At 39.6% G+C, this 18,513-nt stretch overlaps 2 protein-coding genes across 2 annotated transcripts in view; both read right to left on the bottom strand.

The window, feature by feature from the left end:
- Positions 1-6,340, bottom strand: part of LOC128866586 (myosin light chain kinase, smooth muscle) — a 165,520-nt gene extending 159,180 nt beyond the window's left edge. Inside the window, exon 1 of the mRNA XM_054107446.1 lies at positions 6,046-6,340. Coding sequence (XP_053963421.1) covers positions 6,046-6,133 — 88 coding nt within the window. The 5' untranslated portion in view covers positions 6,134-6,340. The remainder of the gene's footprint in view (positions 1-6,045) is intronic.
- Positions 6,341-15,684: 9,344 nt separating this feature from the next.
- On the bottom strand, positions 15,685-17,730 carry LOC128866589 (palmitoyltransferase ZDHHC3). Its single transcript, XM_054107449.1, has 4 exons — positions 17,504-17,730; positions 17,013-17,420; positions 16,734-16,946; positions 15,685-16,360 (listed from the first exon to the last, which is right to left on the bottom strand). Exons 1-4 carry the CDS (start codon positions 17,585-17,587, stop codon positions 16,202-16,204), a joined length of 864 nt encoding a protein of 287 aa, XP_053963424.1. The 5' UTR covers positions 17,588-17,730; the 3' UTR covers positions 15,685-16,201.
- Between the last annotated feature and the right edge of the window lie 783 nt (positions 17,731-18,513).

The raw sequence follows: 18,513 nt of genomic DNA, 5'->3' as shown, positions 1-18,513 counted from the left end.
CGCAGTACTTGGACCACCCTGTTTTTACAGACACTCCTTACATAAATACCTGTGGTGCCTAGCAAAATTAGCTAAATTATAAACTCCTTATGGGAAAATGGTTCGAAAATCTTTGAAAACTAGAACAAGTTACGTAACCATCTCAAATTTTGCTAAATTTCTGACTAATCTGTCAAGTCGGTTTGTTGTGGTAGTCGTTTCAAATAGATGCCAAATTCGTGAAAAAGTAAAAAGTGAACCTCGAGTGCTCATTGCCATTTTTACGTAGAAGAAAGTATGTAAAGATGAACCAAACTAAAGTCTGAAAAGTGAGAACTCTACACCATCAATCGGAAGCATCTACAACTGGTTTACTCAATTTCGGTGTGGTGAGACTAGCACCCCTGGTCGCTCCAAAAGCTGTCGAGAACATCCAGATGGCGAGTATGATAATGGCCGATCGATGAGTATGGCTGGAGAAAAAATTGGAAAACTAATTTCATTAATATCATCGACGTATTTTACGGCATTCACGGCTGAACTCAACAACATGACTAATCCAGTTTTTGACAGTTTGATGCACTGATGCATCCCCACAACATCGCATGTGGCGAATGTTTAATAGCATTGAGAGCTTTGCCAAAGCTGTATCGCTTGTCGCCCTACCGTCTCGTTCACAATGTGGGGAGCCAAACAAATTAAATTTGGTTTTGACTAATCCTAAATTGCAATCATCGGCTGTCCAATTGGTGTGCTGTTGATACCTCGGTAATCTGTAAAACCTAATCTTTTTATGAGTATCGTTTGAAAGTTTTTTCCACGATTTGTGAGGCCTTTCCTCACAATTGACAACAATCCTTGTCGTTTGAGAACTGCAAAGAAGTGTTTTGACGATATTTAATCGCAATCTGATTGAATCTTTGAGTCGCTTTGCAAACGCGGATGAAGCACTGACTCATAACAACACACTAAGGGTCAAGAAACATGAGGAACAATAGACTCCTCGTGATGTTAGCTCTTCAGCATATTATCAGAGCTGTTTCGATGGATTCGACGCCGGCTTTAGGTAAAAAAGGACATCATTTCATGCAAGAAAAAGTTCTCTTCTACCAGAATAACGCATGGTGCAGTCGACGTAAGCAAACGCATGGGTGGAATTGCATAAATAGGTTAATGATTGTTAGAAGAAAGAAATTTTGATCGTATAAAATATCATCAAAGAAACGAAGGCTCCTTTTGAGTCAGTTAAGAAATTGGAAAACATTGATAAAGGTTTCAAGTTAAAATATTCAGGAGCTTGTAGATCCACTCTCATAGTCATATTATATTTATAAGTGTAATTGGCGCGTACAACCTTTTTGGGGGTTTGGCCGAGCTCCTGCTGCTATTTGAGGCTTGCGTCTTGATGTTGTTCCATAAATGGAGGGGCCTACAGTTTCAAGCCGACTCCGAATGGCAGATATTTTTTATGTGGAACTTTTCCGTGGCAAAAATACACTCGGAGGTTTGCCATTGCCTGCCGAGGGGCGACCGCTATTAGAAAAATGTTTTTCTTAATTTTGATCTTTCACAGAGATTCGAACCTACGAACCCTTTCACCTTCATATTAAGTGAAGTAAAATGTTCTGAGTTTCTTATGCTAAATACCGATCATTAGTGTTTGAGAGAAGGATTCTGCGATGTTTAGAGCTTTGCATGTTGGCGACGGCGAGTATTGCAGACGATGGAAAAGTGAGTTGTATGAGCTTTACGAGGCCATAGACATAGCGCAGTGAATAAATATCCCGCGCCTTCGTCGGCTGGGTCATATCGTCCGAATGGATACACACTATCCTTCTCTGAAAGTATGAGGTACCAGCTGGTGGTAGAAGAGGAAGATCTGCTCTATGTTGGAAAGATCAGGTGGAAAATTTCTTGGCCTCACTGGTGTGTCCAACTGGCGTCGGTTAGCATGAGAAAGAAGTGGCCGGCGCGGTTTGTTAAATTCGGTCAAAATCGCGTAAGTCAATTAAGAAGAAGATATCTTTACTGATACTGTATGGTGATTTAAAGATGACAAATGAGTTCTTTAAAAGCTTTGCTCTCGGTGAGTGGAGTTACCGCGTTTAGAAAAAAAAGTGAAAAAAATAGGAGATTCGAAATTTTTCATTCTTCAGCACCAGGATACAAAGTTGAAGCAGGCAGGCCCACAAGGAGTGTGTACCTCCAGGAAGCACTGTAAGCGCCGCATTTTACAAAGAAGTGCTCCTTCGGCTAAAAAACCGCGTCGCCCGGGTTCGGCCCGACCTCGTCAACAATTGGACCCTTCATCACGACAATGCGCCGGCGCATACCGCGTTCCTCTGCACCTCTGCATTGGCCAAGATGGGGGTTCTGGTGCTTCCCCACCCTCCCTACAGCCCAGACCTGTCCCCTCCGGACTTCTTCTTGTTCCCGCGCCTGAAAAGAAAGCTGAAGGGGAGGCGTTTTGACTCCATCGAGGCGATCCAAAAAACTGTGACGGCCGAATTGAACGCGATTCCGGCGGATGAGTTTAAAAAATGTTTCCTGCAGTGGAAGGACCGCTACCAGCGGTGTATTGACGCTCAAGGGTCCTATTTTGAAGAATATTAGTTGTATAAGCCAAAAGGTTTAATAAAACTGCTTAAAAAAATAAGGCTCATTACTTTTCAACCAAACCCTGTATTCCCGTAGAGCAATCGTCGAAAATGATTAAAAAATTTTGGAAATTATCGAATCGGCATTCGAGCAGAAATAGAAAATCAATCTGAAAACTTTTTGGAACCATTAGCAGAAATGTAACTATGATAATTTCATCGTCGAAATAAAACGAAAACACACCCTTTGAGGAGGAGCCTCCTATTTGTGACTTGCGTCTTGATGTTTTTCCACAATTGGATGAATCTACAGTTTTAAGCCGACTCCGAACGGTACTGGTTTTTTATGACGAGGTTTGGCATTGCCTGCCTATTATAAAAAACTTTTTCTATATTTTTGAATATGCATATATGCAAAAAAATTGGAATCAATATTTAGTTAGATACGTTACAAAAATTGCAAAATAAAGAAATGAGACGAATATTAGAAGGTAGCATCTACACACCTGTCAAAATAATGCATGAAATGCTGAAATGGTTAAATATAACACAAAGACTGCAATGTAATGCCTTAAGGGGACCCGGTGGTCTAGAAATTTCAAAAAATCGGTTTTTTGTTTTTACGATATTTCGAAAGTATAGTATTTTAAGAATATACTGTGAAATGTTCATGCCGAAATTCCCAATATTATAGCTTCTACATCCCATTAACAGGGTAGAGAGCGGTCCGCACGCTCCTGCACCTCAAACTTTAAACTCATTTATCTCGAAACGACTTTTTCGGCCTGAATCACCTTTCAACCGAATCACCTGAAACTTTAATATTTTGTTCACAACATCAATGGCTATCGCCCGTATTAGAATCATATTATTATTTGAATTATTTCGTACTTCATTGAATAAAAAACTGAAAAAAATCGATTTTTAGAGTGTCAAATTTTATTTTATTCTATGTAGTAGCGGCACATAGCTACAGGCATACTGATTAATAATTTTTTTGGTTTTTGTATTGCAGATAAATAGATGAGCCAAAATGGACAGCACCGTTCAGGTCCAGGATATTCTCCATTGGATTTCACGGCTGGCATTGTTATCGGTGTTAATCCTTTTTTTTCGGAGGAGGTTAAAATCGAAAATGTCAGAAACGTCATCAAAGGTGCCGTCACCAGTAATATGTGGGGCATGCTCCCACTAACCCTATAACATTCCTCCCCTCTCGGCTGATTCCACCCTGGGACTGCTAAAAGCATTTCATCAAGGTGGAGACGAGCTTATGCCTTTTAGACCATAAGTAATTGCGTATCGGGATTATAAGCTATCAATAGCATCCATTGGTTTGTGACCAATGGAGCATCGATACATTGCAATATCGTTACTCGATATCGACTTGTCGTCTGTTTGGGTTCGTCTTGAGGTTTTACCTCACGCGTTCAATGCTTGGCTTCTTGGAAAGTGCGTGGCCCATCGATGCAAACAAATGATAATTGGAAGGCGCCAAGTCTGGTGAGTAAGCCGCATGCACCAGCGATTCCCAATCGTACGTCTCCACCAATTCCCGGGTCGCTCTTGTTCGATGTGGCGGTGCATTGTCACATTATCAGTTCATGCGCCATCCATCTTTCGACCTTTCAAATAATGCCCATGTCTTTCAAAGGGTTGGAAATGGTTTTTTGGGTCACTCACAACTGCTAAAATCACCACTTCGGAATTTTTCAAACCACCTGAAGCACTGTGCTCTATTTAGAGCATGTCCACTATAAGCTTCTATAAGCATTTGATGAGCTTGAGAAGCGTTTTTCTTCAATTGATAACAGAAAATCAACGATGTCCGCAAATCGTAGTTTGGAGGAACGAAATTCGACATTTTTAAGAGCGACAAAAATGCATTGTTGTATGAAACGGAACAAACAATGAACTGAATATTGTTGACAGATGACAGACGAAAAAAACAAGACATTTGAGAAGGTTTAAAAATACTCCTAGCCACATCTATGGACTAATAGCTGAAAGTCTCATTTCATAGCTATATACCTGGTATATCGGTCGCATTCGCTTTGCGCTCCCATTCTAAGTTTCATAGTTCCGGCATTAATGCTGGTTCCTAGATAAACGGAGTCTCGTACAACCTCGAAATAATAACTGTCAACAGTGACGATGCGCGAGTACACCGGCGGTGTGTTTGATGACAGGACGTACTTCGTTTTGTCCCCGTTCACCACCAGTGAAAATAAAAAAGTGTATTAAAAACCCGCATTTTTTATTAGTTTTTCTTTAATGTATGGCAAGAGAGTTTCTCAAACAGTAATGACGCAATTTTTGTGAGTTAAATTGTTGCAAAATTGTGAATATATAATAAATAAATAACGGGACTAGTCCCGAGATTCCGGAATTGTAATTACGAGATCCCGAAAATTACGGGAACGTAGAAATCAACAAAATGTACCATATACATCCGTAGTTCTTGTGTGCCTACAAATAGCAGATAGTTTTCACGGAAAGCCGTTTCATCACAGAAATGCACTGAGACGTTTTGGTATTTCTTGTCGCGGGCAGAAAATTCTTTCCTCTCACTTGAACTTGCATGCCGACATTTTGCTTTGAGCCCATGACCAACTTAATGCTGCAGGTAGGCACCCACTACCCACCACCCACCGCATCAGCAATGTCGCCCGGCGTAAAGAGACTGAAAGTAATCCATTAAGGGGGAAATCCATGTAAAATTTTCAAAAAATCGATTTTTTTCGATATTTTGAAAGTATGGTATCTTAAGAATATACTGTGAAATTTTCATGCGGAAATTCGTAATGTGATAGCTTCTATAGCCCATTAACTATGTAGAGAGCAGCCGAGCCAAAAAGTTATCGATCTATTTGTTTGAAGTTTGGTGTGGCCTTTCTGTACATTACTATCGGAAGGATAAACCTAAAATTTCAGATATTTCGCGTTGATAAATTACTTTTTAGGGCTCAAAAATGTCAATAAAATAGCCCCAAACTCTGACTTTTTTTCAAAGGCTTATTTTATAATTAATTTTTTACTTGTTTTTTTAATTATTATTTCCGTTAATATGTTATAAAAAAAACCGATTTCATTTTTTTGTTTCAGATCGATAGATTAATAGTAATAAATAGAGCAGTTTGGGACCTTGGGCCGTAGGCAGCCGACAAGAAATGATCCCGAGCCGCCATTTTGGGGGAAAAAAAATGAAAAAAAAAAATTTTTTGTACTCTCGAAAGGTTAAATAAAGTTGTGTTAAAGCTTCAAAATAATATAATTATTTTATCACCTTTAAAAATATGTTTAAAAAATTACCGATTTTGAGACTTTTACATGGACTTCCCCCCTTAATTTTGCATTGACTTTGCTCAAGCGATCTTTGCTTGCATAACAAATAGCCACAGATGTACTTTAAAGTGTGTGTGTGCTTGAAGGTGTGTGTTTTTGTTTGTTTTTGTTGTTGTTTTGTTACCTGTTGTGTTTGTCGTAATGTCGGTTGATGCTGCAAAAATACTTTGATCGGCTACTCCACCGATCGTCGGTTTATCTGCGGCATCCATTTGTGATCACGGCGAAGATGATTTGGATTGATGCGTCCTGGTCGAGGATGCCAGGATTGAGCTGAAACACTGCAACTTCTATAACTTAATACACTTTAATTCGATAGATTACTTTTGGAAAGACACTTTTTGCTATTTTCTCCACACAATTTTTTTTTTATTTAAAATACTTATTTTCGTTTATAGATGCAAGCACAGCAAGTAAACTGACTGGGGTAATGAGACATAGAACTATTACAAAAGCACAAAATTAGAGCTAAAATATATACTTAAAGCAAAAACAACTTTTATTTTAACAACTTATTGCAATTATATTAATATTTTAAATATTATATTATATTTTGCTTTTATTTGATTTTTAATTTTTTTTTTTTGTATTTTTTGTTTTTTTGTATTTTTTTATTTTTTGTATTTTTTTTTTTTGTAATTTTTATTTTTTTTATTTTTTTTTGTAGCGAACACAACACAATCTCGTGTACAAGAAAAATTATTAGGCACAGCTACAACCAACCAAAATATGCACAATATTTATATTTAGCATGCCAGTGTATAACGGAACTCATACACATGTAGGTATAGGTGCTTGAGCGCCGCACACTGCTACACACACACACACGCACACTTGAACTACAGTGCTTCGCCCATGGCTGTACTCGCACCCAGCCCGTCGCCTCAGCGCACTTTTACACAGACAGCGTTTAATTTTTTTTCTTCTTTTTGCGCTGCTTTCACGATATTTTTAACATTTTGAGCTTTTTAATATTATTGCTTTCTATAAATTATTTTCAAATTTTCCATTATATTTTGCAAAAATTTTCGAGATTTCGCGAAACGCGCATTGAATTGTGTAGGATTTTTTTTCGAATTTCACTGAACTTCCATTCCACTTTTAGAGACTTTGGCCTAGGCTGCTCGATACTTGGCTTCATCCTAGCCCAGGCACCACTCGCATTACCACGCCACGACACATTTAACACATTACTCACGTACTAGGCACACATTTACGCACGAACGAGTACAAGAAGCGCTGCGTGACTTCCTCGCTATCTGGCTAAGTGTAAAGGACTGCTAACGGTTAATTATAGGTAACGGGTTTTCTATGAAAGAATTCTGGAGTACTACAATTCCTGCAAAAAAGCGTTATATGTACGAGTATAGTCTTTACTTTTTATATAAGTGTGTATGTATATGTATGTGTACGCAACGACGGCACGCCTGCAACTGATCGACTTCTGCAGCGACGTGTTTGTTCACCTCGCATGCTAAGGGTATTTCTGTAGTATTTGTATGTAGGTGCGCATGTAGTATAGTAGGTAAGCACAAAATCACACGGTTAGACGCAATACTCCGAATCCAGCGACGGCACCTCCTGGATCTCCGATAGTTTTCCTCAGACTGAGTGAACGGCCAAACCGGCCGGCCGCCGGAGCAATGCATGATGGCTCGTCGCCATCGCTGGCACACATACCCGCTTATGTATGTGTGTGTATCTATGTATGCCGTTTCAGTCGTCTACTCAGCTATTTTCGGTCGAGATGCGAACGGCGCGATCCGCACTGTGGAGACTAAGACGGCGGACGTTTTTCATGTGCAGGTCGCGCACCGCGAATGCGGAACTCTTCTGCACCCGTGTTCATGTATGTTTGTTTGTTTCTTGGTTTGTAGGAATGCAGTAGGCTCGTTAGTTGTCTGATCGGTTCACATGCAGGGCAACAGACAGCGCTAGATAGGTTGCAGGAGCGACGCACAGTGGTGCATGGGTGGCGAAATTCGGTGGTCATGATGAGGTGTAGAAAAACCTTTTCCTAATCGATTTTGTTGGCGTCACCCTTTTTGGGTGTTTGGCCGAGCTCCTCCTCCTATTTGTGTTGTTCCACAAATGGAGGGACCTACAGTTTCAACCCGACTCCAAATAGCAGATATTTTTATGAGGAGCTTTTTCATGGCAGAAATACACTTGGAGGTTTGCCATTGCCTGCCGAGGGGGGACCACTATTAGAAAAATGTTTTCTTCATTTTGGTATTTATCGAGATTCAAACTACGTTCCCTCTGAATTCCCAATGGTAGTCGCACACCAACGCATTCGGCTACGGCGGCCGCCCTACATACCAATGGGTATATCAAGTAAGAATATAACAAAGCGCAACGCAAGCCATGTGGGATCGCTACCGGTAGCTGAAAAAGGAAGAGAGGCGTATTATCCGAAGGAAGAAACGAGAGGCCGAAATACGTGAGTATGAGGAGCTTGAGATCAATATGTCAATAGGAAAAACAACCGAAAATTCGGCGTTTGCAGAAGGTTTCAAGACCGGGCCGTTTTACTGTACAAACAAAGTCGGCGATCTGGCGATCTGACATCCAGATCTTCCTTAAATTATGGAGGGAATCCTTCCCGAGTTTTTTAAACAGTGACAGCGGCGTATAGCACAGAGAATGTGAAGATCCCGATACCCAAATCGTTTCGACGGGACTGTCCTTCCGCTACCCGATCATCATGAGGTGAGAATAGCGATTGCGGAGGTAAAGAATAACAAAGTCGCGGGAGCCGATTGACTGCGAGCTGAGCTATTCAAACACGGCGGCAAGGAGCTGGTAAGTTGCATGCATCAGCTTCAATGCAAAATATGGTCGGATGAAAGCATGCCTGCCGATTGGAATTTAAGTGTGCTCTGCCCAATCCACAAGAAGGGTGATACTGCATTTTGTACCAATAAACGCGGGATTAGTTTTCTAAATATTGCCTATAAGGTTCCAGCGAGCGTATTGTGTGAAAGGCTGAAGCCCACCGTCACCCAACTGATTGGACCTTATCAGTGTGGCTTTAGACCTGGAAAGTCTACCATCGACCAAATATTCACAATGCGCCAAGTGTTGGAAAAGACCCATGAAAGGAGAATCGACACACACCATCTTTTCGTCGACCTCAAAGTTGCATTCGACAGTAGGAAAAGGAGTTTCGCGGTGTCTAAATTTGGTATCCCCACAAAATTAATATGGCTACGCAAAATTACGCTGCTCAATACCAGCAGCGCCACCAGAATTGGGAGGATCTCTCTGACCCGTTTGATACCAAACGAGGTCTTAATCGCTCAGGCACAATTTTTTATAAGAGGTCTTAACAACCGCGCTGTTAGTTCTGCCTTTTCCAAACTGAATAAAGAAGCAAAATGAATGGGTCTGGTGGTGAATGAGGACAAAACGAAGTACCTCCTGTCATCAAACAAACAGTCGACGCACTCGCGCATCGGCACCCATGTCACTTTGACGGCTATGATTTCGTGTTGTTCGTATTTGTTGAGGGGTCCCCTGGAGTGTTTGAAAGAAAGATGCTGCGCAAGATTTTTGGACCTTTGCACGTTGGTGACGACGAGTACCGTAGGCGATCGTGGAACGATGAGCTGTATGAGCTTTACGACGCCATAGACAAGATCCATCGCCTAAGTTGTATGGGTCATGTCGGCCGAATGGACATAAACGGTCCGGCTCTGAAAGTAGTCAATGCGGTACCTGCTGGTGGTAGCAGAGGTTGTTAAACTCGGTCAAGCCCGCTTAAGCGTTTATCGCGACAATCAATAAGAAGAAAAGGAATTAATTCCACTACACTTCATTTTAAACCAAACTACAAATTTAATGTGACCTTTAACTAACCTGAAAATAAATATATCGGTTGCGGCGATTAACAAATTTTGCATGATGAATTGACCTGTAATTTTGCCATAAGCCCACAGATATTTATGCGCACACTTATTGCATTTTGATTTGAAACTATGTTCATATATTTAGATTTTAAATTTTTTATCCACTGTGCGCGCCGGGTCTAAAAATCGAAACGGTGGTCTGCTGTATGAATTTTTAAGAAATTCTGTTTGCGCCTACGTTTTTCAAATCGTTTTTAATAGCAGCTGTTGCCTCATTATTGCCGTAATTATAGAAATTCCAAACGCTGCAACAGCATTCGCATCCTAAAATTATAGAAAAGCAATCAAGAGAGAAAGAGATTGAGAGATTGCGAGAGAGCCATAAAGGCACAAGAGAGCTCACATTCAGCATGAGCGCCACAAATTATTATATTTAGGGTTCATATGGTCGACCGTGCATATATTTATGTATATAATAGACTTTTTGTAATGATATAGTAGTTTGTATTTTTTATTTATTTTATGTGCCAAGGAGTCAATAAATTTCTCTGTCAAGTGAGTTCAAAAACCGCGAAAATCCGAAAATTTGTTTTTTTATTAATTTATTATTGGGCAATTTGTTTTGAAACACTGTTCCTAAGTAAATTAGAATTTATAAAACTAAATATGTTTGCGATATTTTCATTTTAATGAGGGAAATGAAATGGCTGATGACCTTGCAAAACAAGGAGCAAATATGCAACTTCCTGGTCCTGCGCCTTTCTGTGGACTCACAAAAGGCCACATTAATGAATTCCTTAGGAAATGGGAAGAAAGAAAACTTGCCGCACACTGCCTAAACTGTGCCGGTCAGCGTCAAGCCAAACTATTCCTAAGTCCCAACAAAGGAATATCTGACAAACTTCTCTCACTAAACAGAGTAGATCTGCGTCTTTTAACAGGATATCTTACAGGTCACTGCAGCCTGAGGTATCATCTAAATAATATTGGTCTATCTGAGACCAATGTCTGCCGCTTTTGCGAAATGGACATAGAAAACTCAGAACATGTGCTTTGTGAATGTCCTGCGTTGGGCAGACAGAGACTTCATCACCTTGGTGGTATCGTAGTATCTCCATGCAATCTTTGGAACAACAAACCCAAAACTGTGCTAAAATTTTTAAAAAGCCTAAAACTCTAGGGTTACAAAATAGGCCTTTCACAATAGATCAGCTCTGGTAGCAGTGCGTAATGGCCTTCTAATAATAATAATAATTTTCATTTTAAATGTACCTCTATAAAAATGGTCTTTCAAAAGACACGCCTAGATGTTGTTTTAAAATAAAACATGTGAAAATTTGAATTCTGTCAGGTTTCACTATTTTTATTCAAAATACAGGTATTAACATTTATACGAGTATGTGAAAAGTACATCCTTTAAATGTCCACCATTAGCCGGTCTGCAGGTAAAATCCACCAAAGAGTCAATTTATGAGTGCCTAATCGTTAAGAACGTCGAGATATCGGTATTGATGATTGTTCAGAAACACTTCGCGCTACGGCAGCAATATTCTCAACAGAACGTCCAGTTTTTGGCTTACCAGTTCTTTTTCTATCCTCGGCAGCACCAGTTTCTTCAACTTTTTTTAGCAACCTTTCAATTTTCGACTTATTTGGACGATTCTTCTTCTTCTGAATTGGGGCGATAACCGCTTAAGCGATTTTCACCGACTTTCACAAAGCGCGCCTGTCTTCTTTCTTTCTCGTGCTAACCGGCGCTAGTTGGAAACACCAAGTGAAGCCAAGTCCTTCTCCACCTGAACCCTTTCAACGCAGAGGAGGCCTTCCTCTTCCTCTGCTACCCCCAGCTGGTACCGCAGCGAATACTTTCAGAGCCGGAGCGTTTGTGTCCATTCGGTCGACATGACCCAGCCAACGTAGCCGCTGGATCTTTATTCGTCGTCGTAAAGCTCATACAGCTCATCGTTCCATCGCCTGCGATACTCGACGTCATCAACGTGCAAAGGTCCAAAAATCTTGCGCAGAATCTTTCTCTCAAAAACTCCAAGGGACGATTCATCGGATGTTATCATCTTCCGAGCTTCTGCGCCATTCCAAAGGACAGGCATGATGAGAGCCTTGTAGAGTGTTAGTTTTGTTCGTCGAGAGAGGACTTAACTACTCAATTGTCTACTTGGTCCAAAGTAGCACTTGTTGGCAAGAGATACTCTCCGTTGGATTTCAAGGCTGACATTGTTGTCGGTGTTAATGCTGCTTCGTAAATAAACGAAGTCTTTCACAACCTCGAAATCCTAAATGTCAACAGTGAGGAGGGTGCCGAAGCACGGGTACGCCAACTGTTTGTTTTATGATAAGAGGTACTTCGTTTTGTCCTCGTTCCCCACCAGACCCATTCGCTTTGCTTCTTTATTCAGTTTGGAAAAGGCAGAACTAACAGCGCGGTTGTTAAGCCCTCTTAAAAAATTGTGCCTGAGATATTAAAATTTGCGACTCGCACAGTCCTTTCCAACATCAGGCTAAAGAAGTAACACGGCAGCGAGTCACCCTGTCTGAAACCTTGTTTGGTATAAAACGGCTCGGAGAGGTCCTTCCCAATTCAGACGTCTCTGCTGGTATTGAGCAGCATCATTTTTCGTAGCCGTATTAGTTTTGTGGGGATATCAATTTCAGACATAGCGGCATATAGGTTACTCCTTTTCGTACTTTAAAATCGAAAAATATGGTGTGTGTCGATTCTCTTTTCATGGATCTCTTCTTAGATTTGGCATATTTTGTGACTATCTGACCGGTGTTTGATTTTTCAGGTCTAAAACCACACTTATAAGGTACAATCAATTGGTTGATATTGGGCTTCAGCCTTTCACACAATACGCTCGATAGAACCTTATAGGTGATATTTAGAAGATCAATCACGCGGTAATTGGCACAGATTGCAGGATCGCGCTTCTTATGGATTGGGCAGAGCACAATTAAATTCCAATCGGCAGGCATGCTTCCATCCGACCATATTTTGCATAGGAGCTGATGCATGCAACTTACCAGCTCCTCGCCGTCATGTTTGAATAGCCCAGCCGGCAGTCCGTCGTTTGCGTTATTCTTTAGTCGCGTTATCGCCATTCTGACCTCGTCATGATCGGGTAGCGGAACGCCTTGTTCTACCGTGTAAAATTGTAAAGGGTGATCAGATTGGAGGTTCTTCTTCCAATAGGGGTTTTTTACAGCCCGTGAAGCAATGGATTTACTGCGTCGTCATTTCGGGGAGCATGCAATTTGTCTCTCGTCTCGGACCAGTGGATAGGCGACCAAGATCGTGTTTTGTCACACCTTTGGGCTTTTATCTGTGGGGGTATGTAAAGTCTAAATGATTTGAGGTTATTTACGAGATACCGACGGAAGTCCTCCAACGAGTCATACAAAATTGGTGCTTAGGAATGGGCGAATTGCAGTGCAGTTGTGGCCAACATTTGAAAGGGATTACCTTCTCTTTTTATACTGTTATTAATATTTATTTAATCTATTAATTAATCTTAATACTAACAATAAGGTTTTGGCTCTTAACTTCAATTATAGTGCCTACAGCTTCTTGAAGAAGGTTAAGGTTGTTATGGGTCACAGGGTTGGAAGGTCAGTCTTCTGAGGCCTGACGAATTGACGGTGTGCAACAGCGTCCGAGCCAATGGATTTGTGTGGTGTCTCATCCTTTGAAAGCAGTTTTGTTGGATTACTGCTATTTCTGCTGCCACTAATGGAACATTTAGGTCTCGATGGATATTTTCATTCGTTATGTACCACGGCGCTCCAGTAAATATTATTAATATTTTAGATTGCCCTCGTTGGACAATTGCAATATTGCAGGCACTTACATTACCCCACCCGATTTGTAAGATAAGATTCTAATATTTTGTGTGAGCTTTGAGCAAGTGTGCGTTGAATTTTGTAGACAAGTCCCCCGTGCCATACTCTGTCGAACGCTTGAGCTACATCAAGAAATATGGCTGAACAATACTCCCGTCGTTCCAAAGCATTTCTTATTTCGGAGCTGATGCTATTGACTTTCTCAATTGTGACGTGTTTCTCACGAAAACCGAACTGATGAGCTGAAACAATGTTGTTTTGCTCCAAATAAGGCACCAGTTTTTGTTTTAGCAACTTTTCAAATAGTTTGGAGAGAGATGGCAGCAGACTTATATGTAGGTCTGTATAAAGCTGCATTAGCTTTATTTTTTCCTTGCTTCGCCTGGTCGGAGTTGCAGGCAATTCAAACCTATTAGTTGGTGGGTTGGTTTGAAACACCATCCTCAAATGCGCAGCACATTGGCTATTTCTGCGTCTGCCCAAGCCCAGGCGCCTTGATCGTCACGTATTGGTACATCAGATTCAGCTGGTGACCCCAATTTTTGTGCCTTCCATAAGGACAGATTAGCTCCCGTTGGCGATAGGTTTTGTATTAAACGTCTGTTATTATACTCTTTTTCGAGTTTAAGCGCTTTTCTTAAAGCTTTTTCTGCGTTTTTGGAGCGCACCTTAGATGCAGGGGGTCTATACTCTTATCCAATCAATTTGAATATTCGTTTTTTTATTTTGATTTAAAATTCGATGCCTCTAAATTGCGCACCCTTCACATCTGTCTACTTGAAAAATGTCAAAGATGACATAAAACAAAGATGCCGTCTAGAAATCATTTCCCACTGGCATCGAGGCGCCACTTTGGCAAACTCTTTACATGCAGAAAAAGTTGAATGAAATATCTCCGAAGCAATTACTGCGTTTCCGCGAAGATAACTTTTTTGATTTTGCTTTAAACAGGGTTAATTTTCTGAGGCGGATTTCTTTGGTCGGTAAAAACTCGGCGTCTATCTGGTACGTAGAGCCTATTGACATGGAAATATTACTCACTCCTCATGGACACTACAATTTTTTTTTCATCGAAGATCAATTATTTCGTTTATATTTTTCTAATAATCAGACGATTTGTTTTGAAATGTGTATTTATTTTGTTCAGTATTTATTTGATTCTTAAAAAATATGCCTATGTAAATATCACTGTATTTACCATAGTAAAACAACAAATTAAAAATACAGTCATAGTTTTATATTTAAAGCTTAAAGTCAAGGTAAAATTATTTTTCGTCGTGTGGATGATCGATAACTGAAATAATTAGAAATTAAAATTATTATTGCAGCGTATGTATGTATGTTTATAGAGTTAATAGCAAACATAAAAAAAATGAGTGACTTCCAAGTGTGATGAATGAAATATTAAAGGTGGCATTTTTCATATTTCAAGTATTAAACATTTCCTTTCTATCAAAACTTCAAATTTTCAGATCCCAAAAAATGCAAAAATTTATCGGATATTCTTGTAAAAAACAAACAAATTAAGTTATATTGAACGCTTTTGGAAGTATGAAGTTAAAACTGTTCAAACCATTTGTTGAGCACTTTGCTCATTACTCAAAACCTCAATGCCAACCGCATAAGTGCGCATAAAGTGATGAGCAATCAACATCACTTAGGTAATAAATTACTGCACTATTTTTTAGTTGATGGCGCTTTAAGGTATATGAATTTAGTTTTTTTATTTGCTTTTTTTTTTGTCAAATTTTTTTTGGTTTCAACACTGGTGTGGTGTGGGGATTGAGCCAATCCTGCGCTTCCTAAGTGCCACAAAATAGTTTCACGAAGAAGAATAAATGAGGTTTCCGTGTCGCACAGTGGTATCACAACGGACCTAAGTGAGTTGGTCGTACAGACCGACTACCACCATAACCTAACCTCACAACCTAACTCTGATTGCTGTGACACATTTTATTTAAGTTCTTATTGCATTAAATGCTGTAAGCCGAGTAAATCGAAACCAAAAATAAGTATACGGTTCGAAATTGTGGCATTTGTAATCAATCCTCTTCATATAGGCATAAATTTAGTATATCGTATTAATTCATTTTTTCAGCAGACTTTACTCTTTACTGCATGTAAACTTACATATAAACAAATAGATTTGCATTTATTCTTAACATAAAATTCGTAAAGCTAAAGTAATGATATTACGTGTTTGTAAAGCAAAGTGGAAAACCGGGTTCTGATTTCACATATAATATTTTACGCTTAAACAAAATCAAGATTTGCTCTTTGGCCACTGAACTAAAAAGTACATATGCGTATACTCGTATATGTGCATACATACGTATATGTATTGCTAAATCATTCTTGCCGCATAATATAGTTGCACGCACTTTTCACATATTTTGAGCCATTTAAAAGTTGAATAACTATTGCTTATAGATTATTAACATGCAAACGGACGGGCCCGGCTAAATCGTCGCCGCTCTTCGAACTTGCTATTAATGGTACTTTTTTTTCCTTTCTTTCGATTTGGTTACTTAAAGAAATGTTGACGTGCTTTTGTTTCACAAAAACTGGAGCATTCTAAACGGAGTAAAAATGTGAATTAAATTTTGTTTGCCATGACGGTTTAGTGAATGGTGAGAACCAGGCCAGCGAAAAACGTCCAAATACTGAGTGAATGCTTTTTAAACGAGATTTTTTTGCCCAACGAGCTTCTTCCTTTTTCAATTGCTCAATACCCTGGAAAGAAAAAATTGATTTTAATTAAAATTTACATATAAACATAATCATTATTTGCAAGTCTCAATGGTTTTAGTTTTTCGTCAATATATAGATTTGGGAAAGGTTTAAAAACTTAAGTAGTTTCGGTGCTTAAAAAAAGCCAAACTGATTGACCCTTTTACTCGTATTGTACGCAACTCCAATCCAACTTAGCAAACACAATGAATGAATGTCACTTGGCATAATAAATATCTAATCACAAAACTACAACTACAAAACTCATTTGATATCTCATTACGTCCGTAATTTTATCGTGTCTACTCGCACTCACTTTTTTTTACCCAATCGTGCATACATAGATATAAATGATTATTATCTTTAATGCGCCTACCGTTTGGTCATTAAAGATGGCAGTTAATTGCGTAGCCAGCATTATAAGTGTAAAAATAGCAAATAGCAATGCTTCAAATGATAGAAACAGCAATAAGAATATAGTTGCCGGTGGTGAATAAGGTGAACATTGACGCCATTCAGTGTTAACGCATTGGGCAAATTCGGTGACAACCAAAAACATGGCATGTATCGATATGGCGGCAATATAAAACTGTAAAAAAACACATAGGAATCTTTGTCATAAGCTCATACAAATCCACGAACGATGGATACGTACCGTAAAAAGTACGAAGTACTTTTGATTATTTTCTCCTACACAATTATTTACCCATGGACAATGATGATCCATTTTACGTATGCAACGTTGACATACTGAGCAATGATGTGCGCGTTCCGGTTTGATGCTGCAGCATTTCGGACATTTGAAAAACATCTCACCTTCACGATAGCCCATTTGCTCGATCATTTCTTTTGTTGCATTGCCACGTGGAACCGCTCCAGGATCTGACAACATAGTGCGTATGTGCGATGCAAAAGCGAGAAAGGCAAGTGCTTGGAATATTATTATGTTTATACCGCTGAAGACCGGATAGGGACTCGGCAGCAATATGACGCGCATTACGACAAATTCCGCAAACAATATCAGCAGCCAGGTGAACACGGCACAGACAATGCCGCAAATGTCCTGAAATATTAAATAAATGTGTAGAGAAATGCAGCATTTAAAGGCAATAATCCTTATAATTCGAGAATGAGAGACCAACTTACCTTCACACACCAAGCACGTCCGCCACAGCAACGATTGTGCATGTCTCTGCTGCCGCCATGCACTGCGATATATTGAGAATGCATTATTATGTATCCAAAGTCTGGTGCACTAAGGAACTTAACAGATGGTTCTACAATAAATTTGCCGTGCAATAATACAATTCGAAACTTTTATGTTTTACTAACTACAAAGTCAACAGCTGTTTCATGTCGCTGCCACCTGTTTGATGACAGCTGTGCAATTAGTAGAAGATGCCAAATGGGAACGAAAATGTAGTAAAGCGATTAGACCAATAATATAGGCTGCCATTCGCTAGATATACTTATTTTGAATGAATGTATTTGAATTGAATGTACTAATACACTAATGTGTATCAAGAATAAAATATTATAAAGTTACATTTTCACCTCGATAGAATAGGACCCAAGGATGATAGATATCTAGGTTTGCTATTGAGCTATGGCGAAAAAGAAAATTGTGAGGTTAACTTTGGCTGCCACCTCACTTGGGAGATTCGGCAGCAGAATTCTGGCCGCTCATTTCACACGTATTCACACAGTCGTCTAATCGGTCGTTGTTCTGACGGCAACGAACGGACATGAGCGAAGATTGTGTAGAGATTTTTCGTTTATCACTAACGCAATCTCAGTTTTTTTTCGTAAACAACACGCCAGCACAACTTTCATGACGTAAGCATATCCACTAACTCGTTCAAAATCGCTGAAACCCGGTTAACGGTCTGGCGCCACACCTCTGCATCGTGTTTGGAAATTAACAATGTAAAATTTTTATAGAACGGTTTAATGCCAAAATTTTTTTTTTGTAATACTTACCAAAATTTAGCCAAAACACAGGCGTAATACCATATATTGCCCCAAACGGTACCATGTACTCGATTCCATTTTATTTATTTGTAGCAGTTCCCCATAAGAGTGAGCCCAGAGGTTGTGTGTGAGGTCATCTTCATCATCTTGTGTCCTTGTACCCCTAGCTGAACATAGGGCACCAA

The sequence above is a fragment of the Anastrepha ludens genome, chromosome 6 (assembly GCF_028408465.1).
Source record: "Anastrepha ludens isolate Willacy chromosome 6, idAnaLude1.1, whole genome shotgun sequence".
Taxonomy (NCBI): domain Eukaryota; kingdom Metazoa; phylum Arthropoda; class Insecta; order Diptera; family Tephritidae; genus Anastrepha; species Anastrepha ludens.
This window is presented reverse-complemented; position numbering and strand designations above follow the sequence as displayed.

Bases quoted from the DNA above. Each gene is read 5' to 3' on its own strand.
- LOC128866589 (XM_054107449.1), bottom strand. From the start codon at position 17,587: ATGCATTCTCAATATATCGCAGTGCATGGCGGCAGCAGAGACATGCAC. The intron at 16,947-17,012 runs GTACGTATCCAT...GTTTTTTTACAG, and splicing joins AGTACTTCGTACTTTTTACG to TTTTATATTGCCGCCATATC. The intron at 16,361-16,733 runs GTAGGCGCATTA...TTTTCTTTCCAG, and splicing joins CCATCTTTAATGACCAAACG to GGTATTGAGCAATTGAAAAA.